The sequence below is a fragment of the Arvicola amphibius genome, chromosome 17 (genome assembly GCF_903992535.2).
Source record: "Arvicola amphibius chromosome 17, mArvAmp1.2, whole genome shotgun sequence".
Lineage (NCBI taxonomy): Eukaryota > Metazoa > Chordata > Mammalia > Rodentia > Cricetidae > Arvicola > Arvicola amphibius.
The window spans coordinates 31,859,648-31,874,527 of NC_052063.2; the positions used below are offsets into that span (position 1 = coordinate 31,859,648).

Below are 14,880 nucleotides of genomic sequence, written 5' to 3' on the forward strand. Positions count from 1 at the left end.
GATGTTCTATTGAATTTTAATATGAATCCAGGCCGAATTAAAGTAGAATTTACAGACATTCTTCCCCTTCCAGCCTGGTGGACTATTCCAAAGTCTTAAATAGCTAGTTAGACAAGTTGTGTGGAAGTGTAGAGTTGTGTTTTATTCGCTAGAGTTAGAGTTGTCTGTCTTACTATAGGCATACGTTTTAAAGTGTGCGAAGTATACACAGGAGGCTCAGAATAGAAAGATCTGCAATAAATATTCATTGTTCGGTTCAGGGTCACCTGCGCCCCTGCTGAGACGATGCTATTTTACCAACAATACAAGATAGGGCTCAAAAATCATCTCCGTAATTAAGCAATGCTAGGAGGAGACCGCTGTCTGGGACGTGGGGAGGGTAGCTGGAAGGAAGGGAAAGACATACAAAGAGGAAAGACGGCGGAGCTAGTGAGGGGAGCCCGAAGACGCCATCTGCAAATTCGGTTTGCTCTAAATAATCTCCATCTTACCCCCCTCAAAAGTAAATTTGCTTCAGACACCAGATTTCCTGTTTTAGCCTCAGTCCATCAATTCTGGGGCTTCAGTACCACTTGTAAGGGCTATAAGGCGGGCCTTTTAAACCACTTCATTTTTCTAGACTCTAGGCTACCCAACCCTATATCGGTTGGAAGGTCCCTGGCCCAAGGCCTCTGAATGAACACGCAACCCCCGCCAGTGGATGTAGACAGGTTTATGCAGATCTACAGGACAACTCAAGCCCATGTTTCCTTTCTCAGAGCTCCCTCCGCCCCGGGTCTCTGGGGCAAGTATCCCTGAGATAAGTAGGCTATATTCTCCCATAAAATCCCTCAAAATTTTCAGGTACACTTGACCAGTGATCTGGAAATAAAATCTTCGATTCTCCCACCCACCTCCCTGAATCCACCCTCCCAATCCCTGGAATACCTTGCCTCCCCTTCCGGTCTGTCTGCTTCCTGAGGGAGTGACCCCTTCCCTTGATCCTTCATACCTTCCATACACTTAACTGGAAGCAGGGAAACAGGGTAAAGGCCAGAAACTTAAGTCTTGAATTTTCCGTGCTCAACCAAACTGGGGCAGGGGACATAACATGTGGACACCTCTTTCCCTTCCCTAGCTTTTGTGTCCCCAAAACTCAGACACCGCCACAGGCACCCACATTCATAGGAACAGTCACACACACACACACACACACACACACACACACCACACACCACACACACACACACGGCGAAGGTATTGGGGTGGGGAGGAAGGGAGTTTGCACCAACTAGATCGTGAATGCAACCTTAAAAGATTTCACACAGGCAAAAGAAAAAAATTAAAAACACACATAAGTTAAAAATAAAGAAGTACATGCCCCTCCCCACAGTCTCTTTCTTCATCGGAGGGCTTGGGGTTGGCCCCTCCTTGAAACCCAGACATTTTTGTCCTACTCCTCTCTCTAACAGGATCTTTCACAGGGCCTGAGTCTTCAGTTCCACAGGCTCACCGGTACCCTCGGGCTGTCCATTGGAGTCACTGGGTCTGGCTCCTTTGAGGATAGACAGTCTCTCAGAAACACTCTTGAGCCGGGGGCAGAGGAGAAAAGTCATAGAGGAGGCTGCCCAGGCCCCCCTCCGATGATCGTGGGCCCACCCAGTAGACCTGGGGGAAGAAGAAGGCATGCTCAGGCTTTGGGGGCTCTATGGAAAACCAGACTTCCTGAACAGTGTCCTACACAATTGGGCGTTGTCCATGTGGAAGTAAACGCGGGGCTTTGTGGCTGCTGTAGTGGGCCTCTGCGAGTGGAACACGTGTTTCTAGCACTGAACAAGCATTCTGGACTCCATGAGGCTGGAGAGATGGCAGCAGTGGTTGGTTTTAAGAGCACCTGCTGCTCTGTACAGGACCCGTGATCAAGTCCCAGCCCCCAACATGGTAGCTCCCAACCATCTGTAACTCCAGTTCCCAGGGAGCTGAATACTCCTTTTGGCCTCAGGGGGGCACCAGGCAGACATGGAGCACACAAACATAATGCAGAATTCCTATACATTAAAAAAAAAAATAAATATAGCTTGCGTAGTGGTGCTCCTTAGCTAAGGAGGCAAAGGCTCGTGGGTCTCTGGGAGTTCAAGGCCAGACTAATCTACAAAAAGAGTTCCCAGCAGTCAAGATTACCTAGTGAGACCCGCCCACAAACTACAACAACAAAATAAATAAATAAATAAATAAATAATACTATTTTTAGAACTATCTAGACTCTACTGTGCATCAAAACCTGTTGTTTCTTCTCAATCATTGGCCATTTCCTTTCTCTCTTTCTTTTTTTTCCCCTGTTTTTCTAAGAGACTGAGTTTCTCTGTATAACAGCCCTGGCTGTTCTGGAACTTGTTTTGTAAACCAGGCTGGCCTCAAATTCAGAGATCCCCTGCCTCTGCCTCCAGAGTGCTGGAATTAAAGGTGTGCACCACCACTGCCCGGCCATTTTCTTATTCCTCTGTTTTACCTGTATCTCCTTATCACACATTATTCTATTTGTTGTTATTTTGAACTAGTTTATATATTGCTTAGAAAATAAGTTGTAAATGTGGTAAAATGCCCTTTATGACATAAAATTTACTTTATCAAATATTGTCTGTTTATTTTTATTTTTTTTTTTGCTTTTATTGTTTGCCTAATACAGGATCTCATTAACCTCAAGGTGACCTCAAACTGGCCTGTGGAGCTGGAAATGACCATGAATTCCTAATCCTCTGGGCCCCCCAAGAATGACCAGCAGGCACCACCTGTCCAAGTTTTTTCAGTGATAGGGCATGGACTCGGCTTTGCACTTGCCAGGCAGATAATGTAACAACTGCACCACGTCCCCAGAACTGTTTTCTGTTTGGTTGGGTGGTTAGTTGGTTTTGAGTTTTGTTTGTTTTATTTTGTTTTTTTGAGATGGGGTTTCTCTGTAGCTTTGGAGCCTGTCCTGGAACTCACGCTGTAAACCAGGCTAGCCTCGAGCTCACAGAGATCCTTCTGCCTCTGCCTCCCGAGTGCTGGGATGTCGGGGTGCACACCAGGCTTGCAGAACTGCTGTTTTTTGAGTCAGTGTCTCACTCTGTAACCCAAACTGGTGTCAGCGTCAAAGTGTAACCCCGCCTTGTCTGAAACGCGAGCAGTTCTCCAAGTTTGTCCTACTAAGGGCTATGATTAGCACAAAGCTGATACCTGCTTATTTAGATTTTTAAGTGTGTGGCTCCATAGTGTAAATATATTCACATTTGTCGATAACTCACTTCCAGTTTTTTTTAGTTTGTAAAATAATGGGGCTGGAGAGATGGCTCAGCGGTTAGGAGCATTGCCTGCTCTTCCAAAGGTCCTGAGTTCAATTCCCAGCAACCACAATGGTGGACTCACACACCATCTGTAATGAGGTTCTGGTGCCCTCTTCTGGCCCTGCAGCCTACATACAGACAGAATATTGTATACATAATAAATAAATATTTAAAAAAATAAAAATAAATAAATTAAAACTATATAGGCCCTTAAACTGCCTGACCTCACCCCAGCCCCTGACAGTTACCATTCTATCCGTGTTCTAACAGTTCTGTTTCTTTTTTCTTCCTTTCTTTCCGCTTTCTCCCTCTGCTCCCTTCCTCTACCCCTTCTCTCCTTTTGGTGTCATGTAGCACCGGCTGGCCCTGAACTGCTGTGTAGCCTAGGATGACCTCAGATTCCTGATCCTTTGCATCACCTAACGCGTGCTGGAAATGCAGCTTTGCACCTCCATGTTGTCTTAGCCACCTGGGGTAAGTAGAATTATATAAGAATTATCTTTTAGCGACAGGCTATTCTCTTAGCATAATGTCCCTGAGGTTTCTCTTATAGCTTATTAGAACTTCAATAGGCCACGTTTGACTTTTCCACTTCTCTAGCAGGGGAATTAGGGCTGCTTCCACCCTGGCTGTTGTAACTAATGCCTCTGTGGAAATGGCTGTTACGTCTTGGCAGATTCTTTTGAAGCTGTTTACATATGCCCAAAGCAACAAAAGCATTACCCTATTTATTGAAGATTACTCCATGCCAGAATCTGTGCTATCTGCTTCACAGATAATTGTCAATTCATTTGTTTTATATAATTCTTGTGGCTGATAAACAAGAGGCAAAGAATGATGTTATTTGTCAGAATCACGTACGAGACCAGTATAGTCAAACTGAGGTGCTACTGGGCCTATGGGCATTACATTCTGGTTCTGGAACCCGGAAGTTTTTGTCTTAGATTGTAGCTGGCAATCCAATAGCTCTAAGCTCTTGAATCCGGCGGATACCCAGTTAAAAAGCCCGGCTGACAAGAGAAGACCAGTATGGCCAGAGCCTCCTGTCTGTCTGTTTTGGAAAGGAGGTGCTGTGTACCGTCCATGCTAGAATCAACTTCTGGGTTCAAGTACTCCTGCATCAGCCTCCCAGGCGCTGGAACTACAGGCATGTATCACCACACCCAGCTTAGAGTGTTTCTTTTTGACACAATAATGCAACGTGCACAGGCACAGCGTGCCAAGTCCCTGACAGCCTCCTTAGCTGCGTGCTGGCAGAGCAGCCAACACATCCTGACGGAATGCAACCTGCAGTCCGGCCCGCCAAAAGTGCTCTTTGCTCTTACCCTGTACTCCTACTTACCCAGTGGTTGCTGAAAGTTCCGGGTGAGGATGGCACGGAGCAAGGAGCGGGCAGGGTTCATCCCCTGCGCCGGTGTAATACATCTGCAAGAGACACAGCTGGAGCTAAGACAGCATCCCAGCCTCCCAGTTTCTCTCCCTACAGCTCACATGGAGCAGGACCGTTCATAACTCTCCACAGTAGATACTGGCTCTGGAATTCCATCTGGGGACAGACTTACGGACCAACAGCCCGGTTCTACCCATGATGTGTGCATTTCCACCCCTGGAGTCAAGGAAGATTCGACATAGTAGTTAAAGGAAATCGATCCCTTGTGCCAATTGATAATGAAAAGGTGGATAATACTCACGATTAAAGGCAGAGTGGGGAAGAAAGAACCCTTACGGGTTGCTAGCGCTTCGGGGACCCCTAGAATCCTGAGTAGGACATTTTCTACCTCTCATGCTTACCCCAAAGAGGTGCCCAGGGTGAGGCAGAGCAAGCCAACATCCAAAGCACACAGAGCCCATGCGGCCATTCCGCCTCTCGTCATACGTAGCAAAGATGCAGAGCACGAACTGGAGGGTCAGGAAGATCTCCACGGTGGTGGCCTGGCCCACGCTTACCCCAGCGTGCAGCTGACCAAGGGGAGAAAGGAGGCAACTGTTAGCACTGCCCTGCTACGGGCACCTCAGACTCCTCACAGTCCCCTCCCGCAGCTCAGCTCCCGGGACAGGAAGGCTATGTGTTTCTACCTTAGATTTTCCTCAGTGCTGCCTTGTTGCCGTGTGGAAATGACTGACTTACGTGGCAGGGACACTGAGGCGCTCTAAGTCTCCTTAAGAACCTGGAGGGAGAGCTGGGGATGCACCTCACTTGGTATGACTTGCCCAGCAGGCCTGAGGCCCTGGGTTCCGTTCCCAGAACCACATAAAACGGATGTGTTTGGGCATGCCTGTAATCTTAGCACTTTGGAGGGTAGAGGCAGGAGGACTATCTTTGGCTACATAGGAAGGCCAGGACTAGCTCTCCCCGCTCACAGCAACAACATCAAAAGAACCTAATAGAGTTGGAATGAAAGCTAAAATATGAACTCAGCTTTTTTTTTTGGGGGGGGGGGGCAAAGGTTCAAGACAGGATTTCTCTGCAACTTCAGAGCCTGTTCTGGAACTTGTTCTGTAGACCAGGCTGGCCTCAAACTCACAGAGATTCACCTGACTGCCTCCCAAGTGCTGGGATTAAGGGAGTCTGCCACCACCGCCCAGTTTGAACTCAACTTTCTTGGCCTCTATACTTTCTTTTCCCCTCCTAAGCACTCATTGCTCCTACACACACACACACACACACACACACACACACACACACACACGTCTATGTACACACATAAGCAAACATAAACATGTAAGGGCAACAATCCAGACACCATGACTCCACCCCACCCCTATCCCACCCCCACCCCTTACTGTGTTGAGTGCTAGGTTTCCACGGACAGCTGGCGGGGTGACGCTGTACAGTACAGCTGCTCCAGCCACAGCTCCCAGAAGCTGAGCTGCCACATAGCCGAAGGCACGGAGCAAGGACATCTGGGAGCCCACAAGGAAGGCAAACGTGACCGCAGGATTGACATGGGCTCCGCTGATGTGACCCACAGTCTGCACCAACGTAGCCAGGGCCAGGCCAAAGGCCAAAGCCACTTGCAGGACATGTATGGGTCCAGGAGCCCAACGCAGGGAGGCTCCCAGCCCAAAGAAGACATAGAAGAGGGTGGCAAAGAACTCAGCAAATATAGCCCTCCAAAAGGAGGCAGACCGAAGTTCCCACATGGCAAAGGGGGGGGGGGGGTGGGCACAGTGCCTGGGTCCCTAATAACCCCCTGGACTTGCCTGGGTAGACAGTCCCCTTTATAGAGGACTCTTAATCCCTGGGAGGGGCAGGTTGGGGTAACTGGCTCTGCCTCTTAACCCCTTCCTGGCTGTGGATGTCTGAATCCGTTCCCAAACATCTGATGGAGCAGCTGGATTTGCCTTTCTGTCCTCATCTGGAGCGTGAGCCAGGGAGTCAGGGAGCCAGGAGCCAGGAGCCAGGAATATGGGGTTTTTGGATGAAGAACTGGAACTGTCTGTCTGTGTGAAAGTTGGGGTTCACAAGTCTCCTGATTGAACATCTGGTTTAGAACATTCCTCAAATTTCTTGGAAGGTAGTCAGGTGATTTCACTTCACGGGATATGGGCTGGCTCACTCCTGGGGGGGGTCTCAGGCTCCTCTGACTCTATCAGGGTTAAGGGTGGGGGTAGGGATAAGGAGTGGGGTACAGCAGGGAAATTGAATAACTGAAGAGAATTCTTTCGTTCCCTAGGATTAGAGGGCCTTCTCCCCATTGGCTGGTTGGGACAGGAATCTGTGGACCCTTGCAGCTCTGGGGACAGAATAGTTCTGCTGTGTCTGGCTTTCTCGAGAGCCCCCGGGTTCCCTACCCCAGCCTATGCCAGCACCTCCCTTTCCCAAACCCTCAGCTGCCCTTTTTAAAGCAAGAGAAGAGTATAAGCTGAGAGTGGAGTTGGGGATTCGAGAGGGGGAAAGAGTCAGGTGTGTTTCTGTCGTTCTGCAGTATCCAGTTTGAGGTTGGATGGGGAAAAGGCTGGTGTCTGTGGAAGGGCAGCAGGAGATGCTGACGTCACAGGCGCTCGGAGGGACCAATGGAGGAGAAATAACATCCTCCGGTTCTCTAATGTTCCTTTATTCCATCACGCCCAGTGACACCCCTAGATCCCGGTCACCTCTGTCAACCCCAGAAACACAGGGTTTGTGCTGCTCCCAGAAACCGTCCTCAGACAGGAGCAAGTGTAAACATGTCGGGGATAAGAGAAGCGAGACCTTAGTCACATGCTGGGGTGGATGTGGGCGAGGACACAAAGCCACAGAAATAGTTCCAATGCTAGAGCGTAAAGACAGACCCTTTGATATACAACACAGCACTGTGTGCAAAAAAAAATGAACAGACACATATTTTTTGACCCAAGAATTTCTTATCTATCCAAGAGAAACTCTTCTATACACACACCAGCAGACATGTCCAAGAACAGCTGTTCACAGTCACAAAACAGAAAAAGCAACCGGCGAGTCCTGTGTGTGAGGACTTGTCTCTCCAGGCATGGTTTCTTCACCTTTTGGCCTCACCCAGTCCTGGTACCCAGGCCAACCACCCACAGCTTGGCTCTCTAGGGCTCAGAGCCCTTGATCCCTATTCTTGTGCTGACAACGCACAAGACAGCCTGTGGCCTAATAATCCATCCTCTCTGAATTCCTGGACTCTAGAATTGCAAACACTTGGATCTTACTTCTCTGCCTCACTCATGGGAACGCGTCCACGTTTGCAGTCAGACCCGAGTCTCAATAGCCCTTAGGATATTAATCCAAATGGCTTGCTTTCTTTTCTCTGATGGCTTTGCCTTCCTTTTGGTACCACAATGGGTCTCTGGCAGGGTATCTACCTCTCGACCGTTTCCCTGGATGTGAGGCTTCCCTTTCTCGAGCACAGTCCCTCTCTTTGCCGTCTGGCTTTTCTCGAAGTCCCTGGTATCAGGCCGACTGTGTCTCTCTCTGGCTCAGAGCCCTTGGTCCCTGTTCTTGCATGACAACATACTGAACAGCTTGTGCCCACTCAATCCGATCCTCCCTGGATCCCTGGGACACCAGCGTATTCAGGCCTTTGGATCTTCTTTCTCTACCTCACTGGTTGAGCCCACTCAGTCCTCCTCTGCCTCGTCCTTGGGAACTGTGACCCACCTTCTCGCTCCTACTGGGGTGTCCTTTGGAGACCCCGACTGCCACTCTTTTCCAATCAAATCTGGCCTCAGTATTCCTTGAACCAGACAGTCGAGTAACCGAGAAAGAATTCTCTACTTTTTTTTTTTTTTTTTTTTTAGACAGGGTTTCTCTGTAGCTTTGGAGCCTGTCCTGGAACTAGCTCTTTTAGACCAGGCTGGCCTCGAACTCACAGAGATCCGTCTGCCTCTGCCTCCTGAGTGCTGGGATTAAAGGCCTGTGCCACCACTGCCCGGCCTCTACTTTCTTTTTCATTGCTCCAAAACCTGCTTGTGTCTGTCTGCTCTCCCTCTCTAAATGTCCTGTCTAGGTTTGCTGCAACGTGGGACTCAGAGATGGAGACAGTCCTCAGAAAAGACAGAACGAACTAACCACTCCTTATAAAACACCCTTGTTAAAATGTCAGAGGGACTTCACCTCCACTGGGACCCTGCTCCCTTAAGCTTCGGAGGACACCCAGATCAGTGGCCTTGTCCCCAGTTCCAGAAGAATGAGGCTTCTCCCCACCGCTGCGCTCAACTATACTGGACTGGGAACCCCATATGGAAGTGGATGCTTTCCTTCCTGACCTTCCTTGTCCTCCTGTCTTTAACAACCACACCCTGCTTCATCAATTTCTTCTCTATGTATCATCAACGATACATTCAAAAAATCTTTGATCAAACAACTAATTAGCCATTGTTGCAGGACTCCCAGCTGTTAGCCAGAAAGCTGGAGGCGCAAGATGACCAAACATATTCAGGTGGTGAGAACCAACAGCACCCCACAAGTATCTACACCCCCCAGATTCAGAAAAGACCCACAGAACAGATTTTAATGTAACTCTCTACTATTCCTTTATTTAAAAGGTACTAACTCTACAATGACTGCCTTCATTGATCAACCACATGTGTTTCCTGGTAATTAGATAGAAAGGGGGTGTCCAGGTAATGCTGTGGTACTGGGAGAGGGTCAGATGCTTTAAGGTTTTCTTTTCTGCCACAAAACCCTCCCCTCTTTATCCCTCATCGGATGTCAGCACTAACCCCGATGTGATGGCTCACATCTGTCATCGCAGCACTTCAGAGATTAAGGCAGGAGGCTAGTGAGGGTCACATATAAATTTGAGACCTGCCTGGACTATAAATGAAACCTTGTTTCAAAAAACAGACAGGGCTGGAGAGATGGCTCAGCGGTTAAGAGCATTGCCTGCCTTTCCAAAGGTCCTGAATTCAATTCCCTGCAACAACATGGTGGCTCACAACCATCTGTAATGAGGTCTGGTGCCTCTTCTGGTCTTCAGGCATACACACAGACAGAATATTGTATAAATAATAATAATAATTATGATGATGATGATAATAATAATGATAATAATAATGATGATGATGATAATAATACAGACAAAAAATGTTCTTAAAGCCAGGCGATGATGCCTTTAATACCAGCACGTGGGAGGCAGAGGTAAACAGATATCTGTGAGTTCGAGACCAGCCTGCTCTAAAAGAGTTAGTTCCAGGACAGCTAGGGCTGTTACACAGAGAAACCCTGTCTCGAAAAACTAAAAAAAAAAAAAAAAAGTTCTTAATCGCACGGATAACTGAACCCCAGGCCTTTCCTTCCTCATGACACTCCTCATTGATTTAAATGCCAGCGTCTTTCAAACATAGCTGGAGGGGCCCGGGAGGTGACTCAGTGCTTGTCACCTTCCTGAGTTTGATCTCTTAGCCCACATAGTGGAAGGAGAGAATCAATTCTCTCAGATTGTTCACAAACCTCCACACTTATACCCTGGCTACACACACATTAAGTAATAAATAAACTTAACTAAACAAAACTCTAAATGGAGATAAGTTCACAAAAGTGACTTAAATTTATATATATTGACATATAATCGCATACTAGTTGATTTCTACTAGTTTAGCTTGTTTTATTTATTTTGAGATGGGCCCCCACGTATAGTCTGGAATGGCCTTGATATTACAATCCTCCTACCTCAGGCTCTGAGTAGCTGGAAGTTTTAGATGCATTCCCATGCCCAGACTTAATAAACAAAACAAAAAAAACAAAAAACTGAAAGTAAGCTGTGCTTCTCTTTTTTTTTTTTTTGTTTTTTTTTTGTTTTTTTTTTTTTTTTTTTGTTTTTTTCGAGACAGGGTTTCTCTGTAGCTTTTTAGAGCTGTCCTGGAACTAGCTCTTATAGACCAGGCTGGCCTCGAACTCACAGAGATCGCCTGCCTCTGCCTCCCGAGTGCTGGGATTTAAAGCGTGCGCCACCACCGCCCGGCTGTGCTTTCTCCTTGAGAAGTGAATCTGACCCTTGCCTAAGTACTTTGCTTGGTGCGGGCAGGAACTTGTACCCCGGCTGCTGATCCAGGCCATCAGGGAACCCCTCTGCCAGGTTCACGTGCTTCCCCATCACTGCTGAAGCCACAGGGAGCATAACGCATGCCCCGCTGGAGCATGTACAACAAGCTCCATGCTCCGAGCCTGCAAGTTCCACCGTCTGCCCATGCTATGGCTGGAGTAGTAAGACTTGTATTCTCCAGTGGTACACTGTGTTAATTAAGGGACTTGCTTCCCAGGGTGGGCCACGGGGAGGGTGGTGGGCTCAAAGGAAGTGTCCCTGTCTGAGGTCTTTAGGTCAAGAGGAGGGCCCCTCAAATGGGGCTTCCCCACACTGTTCCCTTCTTCCTTCTCCTCTCTTGCGTGCCTCCTGGCTTCTGATGGCAGACATGCTATGCCTAGCACTTTCATTGACAGACGCCTTGCACTCCCCGGATGGCCCTAATCCACAAGAGTCACCCCAGGCTCAGGCCGGAACCGTTAGAAACACGAGCAAAAAGTAAAACTTTTTCTCTTCACATGGACAATTGTCTTGACATTGTCCTCTTAGGACAGGCAGTTGACTGATGCAACCCCACCTAGGGAGATTTTGGAGACAGCTCTAAAGCAAGTCACCCCCACATCCTGAGCTGGGGAGTCTGCCACAACAGACATAACTGGCCTCGTAGTGCGTGTGGCTTACTGAGATGGCAACTGAGCAGCCATCTCCTCGGTCTTGCTTAGTCCTTAAAGTCCTATTAGCCCAACTAACACTCAGTAACCCGCTCAATGTCCACCGTCCTACTCAAAAGGGGTGGGAGCACAGCTGACTGCAGCCACTTAGAGCAGTGTTAGGGGTAAAGTCCAGGAGGCTCCTGTGCACGGCTCAGAACATGGCATCCCCTGAACAGATCAAGTGGTGGCCACAGACCTACAGCAGAGCCACAGCTGGACTTCCCCATTCTGACTGCCCTCACCAAACATCTGGGCCAGGCTCACCAGCAGCGGCCCTCAAAGCCAGGGCTGGCTGCACAGGACAAGAGACTTGTGCCAGCGCCAGCGTGGCGCTCCCACTGGGGCATGTAGTCTCAAGGACTGCCTCCACCAAGATCCGCTGGTCCTTCATGATGGATCAGTGTGTGGAGGTGCTTGCCTCCAAGCCTGATGACCTGGGTTTTGATCCCTGCGGTCCCGTCTGGTGGAGAAAGGGAAACCGACTCCAGCAAGTTGTCCTCTGATCTCCAGTGCTGTGGTTTGTACCTTCCCCATTATTATTTGTTTATTTATTCATTTATTCACTTATTTATTTTTCGAGACAGGGCTTCTCTGTGTAACAGACCTACCTGTCCTGGAACTCTCCCTGTAGACCGGGCTGGCCTCAAACTCACAGAGATCTGCCTGCCTCTGCCTCCTGAGTGCTGGGATTAAAGGCATGCGCCACCACTGCCCAGCCCCTATTATTCCTTTTAAATAATATAAAAGAATAAATAAATGAAAACTAAACTGAACAGACAAAGTGCCCACCATCTCTGCAGGCCTTCTCTGCCAGGAAAGGAGTAAAGCAAGACAAGCTTGCTGTATGGCCACAACAACCTTTCTCTCCACCATCCTCCTCATCCTCGCTCACCCTCTTTCCCCGAAGAACCTCAACACGTGGAAGGAGAGTATTAGACCCAGTTGACTGGTTCCGGAGCTCTAACCCAGCGCTTCCCGCATGCTTGGTAAACACTCTGCCATCCTAAGCCCCTTGACTTAAATAAATTATTTAACTTTATTTTATGTGCATTGGGGTGAAGGTGTCAGATCTCCTGGAACTGGAGTTACAGACAGTTGTGAGTTGCCATGTGGGTGCTGGGAATTGAACCCAGATCTTGTGGAAAAGCAGCCAGTGCTCTTAACCACTGAGCCATCTCTCCAGCCCTGAGTTTTCTTTTTCAATAGAAACTATAAAAAGAAGAGAAAGGATTTGTAAGATAATAAAATTGGGTATTTTCGAAATAATTACGTCTTTTTAATAAGTCGTATTTATTATTATTGGGGGCGTGTGTGTACAGGCAGTGTTGTGTGTGTGGAGGTCAGAGGTCAACTTTGTGGCGTTGTTCTCCTTCGTCCATCCTACATGGATTCCGTGAACTAAACTCAGGCTGTCAAGCTTGCGTGTGTCTTTACCCACTGAGTCACGGCTTCAGCTCTGTTTCTTATTTATTTAATGTTTTTTGAAACATGATGTCTATGTGGCCAAAACTAGGCTTGAATTCTTAAGTGTCCTCCTGCCTCTTAGGAACAGACAACACTGCATTTAGTCATCTGCACTTGTTTAAAAGATTTGTTTTTACTATTTTTAATTGTTTTTTTAATTTATTATGTATACAGTATTCTGTCTGTGTGTACAGCTGCAGGCCAGAAGAGAGCACCAGACCCCATTACAGATGGTTGTGAGCCACCATGTGGTTGCTGGGAATTGAACTCAGGACCTCTTGGAAGAGCAGGCAATGCTCTTAACCTCTGAGCCATCTCTCCAGCCCCTACTATTTTTAATTGTGCAGGTGTGAGCACAGTTGCCCTGGGAAGCCAGAGGCCTCATGTCTCCTGGAGCTTTGGTCTCAGGCAGTTGTGAGCTTCCTGACATGGTGCTGGGAAGAGAACTTGGGGCCTCTGGCAGAGCGGCAAGTGCTCTTAACCACGGAACCCTATCTCCAGTCACTGTCTGTCTGAAACAAGTGTTTTCATGTAGATCAGACTTGCCTGAAACTTGCTGTATAACTGAAGCTGGCCTCACGCTCATAATCCTCCTGCCTCTGCCTCCCAAGTGTGTGCACTAGCATGTTCTCTCTGTGTAGCCCTGGCTGTCCTGAAACTCTCTACAAACACCAGGCTGGCATTGAACTCAAGAGATCTACCTGCCTGTCTCCAGAGGCTGGGTTAAAGGCGTGTGCCACTGTGCCCAGCTTTTCTCAGTACTAGTAATGCCTTGGGATGGTAACCATCTTGCAGTTTTATGTGTTCGTACTGCCTGAGTTATCTCTTGGTGACCAATGATAAAAGCTGGCTATCCCTGGCCGGCCATCCCTCTCCTCAGCCCACAGAGGGAGCGCTGCAGAAGTCTACACTAACAGGGAGAGGGTAGCTCTGTACAGCTCGAGGGCTCTTCAGGCAGAGCTGTTTGTCTTCATTCCTTTATAGTTGGGGGGGGGGGCTGTGCAGTTGCCATAGCAACCCCCAGGTGGTCCATGATTGATGTACCACCCTCCTGTAGCCAAGTTGTCTTTAGTACCTAAAAAGTAACCAGGTTTGAGTTCCATAAAATATTGACCTTCCTGGGGCTGGAGAGATGGCTCAGTGGTTAAGAGCACTGCCTGCTCTTCCAAAGGTCCTGAGTTCAATTCCCAGCAACCACTTGGTGGCTCACAACTATCTGTAATGAGATCTTGTGCCCTCTTCTGGCCTGCAGGCAGAGTACTGAGAATACTGTATACATAATAAATAAATAAATCTTCAAAAAAAAATTGACCTTGCTGATCTTGTGGCAGATGAGGGAGGAGTATGGGAATCAAATGAGATACACCATATATATATATATATATATATATATATATATATATATATATATATATATTAAAATTTTAATCTTGTGGTTCTCTTGCCTCCACCTCCACCTCCTGAATGCTGGGAATGTACTTCAGGTGTGTACTTCCCAGTCCAGTGTATGCAGTGCTGGGGATTGAACACACAGGGCTTGGTGCGTGATAGGCAAACATGCATGTTGCTACTATGTATGTTCAGTTAGCTACCTTAAATCAAAATGCAGATTGATTGGTTTATGAATTAATCATACGTTGACATAATTTGTATTTAGCATGTGTCAGACATCCTCTCTAGCGATTTCAGTACTCATGAATAGAGAGACGTGGCCCTCGGGGACAGGTGGCCATTCATTTGCTCCCATCGTGTAGACTCTCTGTCCCAGCTCCACATTCAGAATGCCACGTCAGCTTGTAACGCAGCTCCATTGTGCGGTCAGTTTCAGTAGGACAAAGGCCCCAACATAACACAAGCCAGCCCAGCAGCCCCTTTGGCTAGCTCCTGAGGCCACCTCCCTTCTCTCGATTTCTCTGGTTATGCTTTGCT

The 14,880-nt window shown here is 47.9% G+C and overlaps 1 protein-coding gene across 1 annotated transcript; it reads right to left on the bottom strand.

Annotated features, from left to right (window-relative positions):
* Positions 1-8,001, bottom strand: LOC119803468 (major intrinsic protein of lens fiber). The gene is given in 7 exon segments (XM_038314815.1): positions 1-1,589; positions 1,591-1,647; positions 4,645-4,659; positions 4,661-4,708; positions 4,710-4,727; positions 5,094-5,261; positions 6,087-8,001. Coding segments are annotated over 7 exon segments (798 nt in total). The 5' UTR covers positions 6,447-8,001; the 3' UTR covers positions 1-1,457.
* Between the last annotated feature and the right edge of the window lie 6,879 nt (positions 8,002-14,880).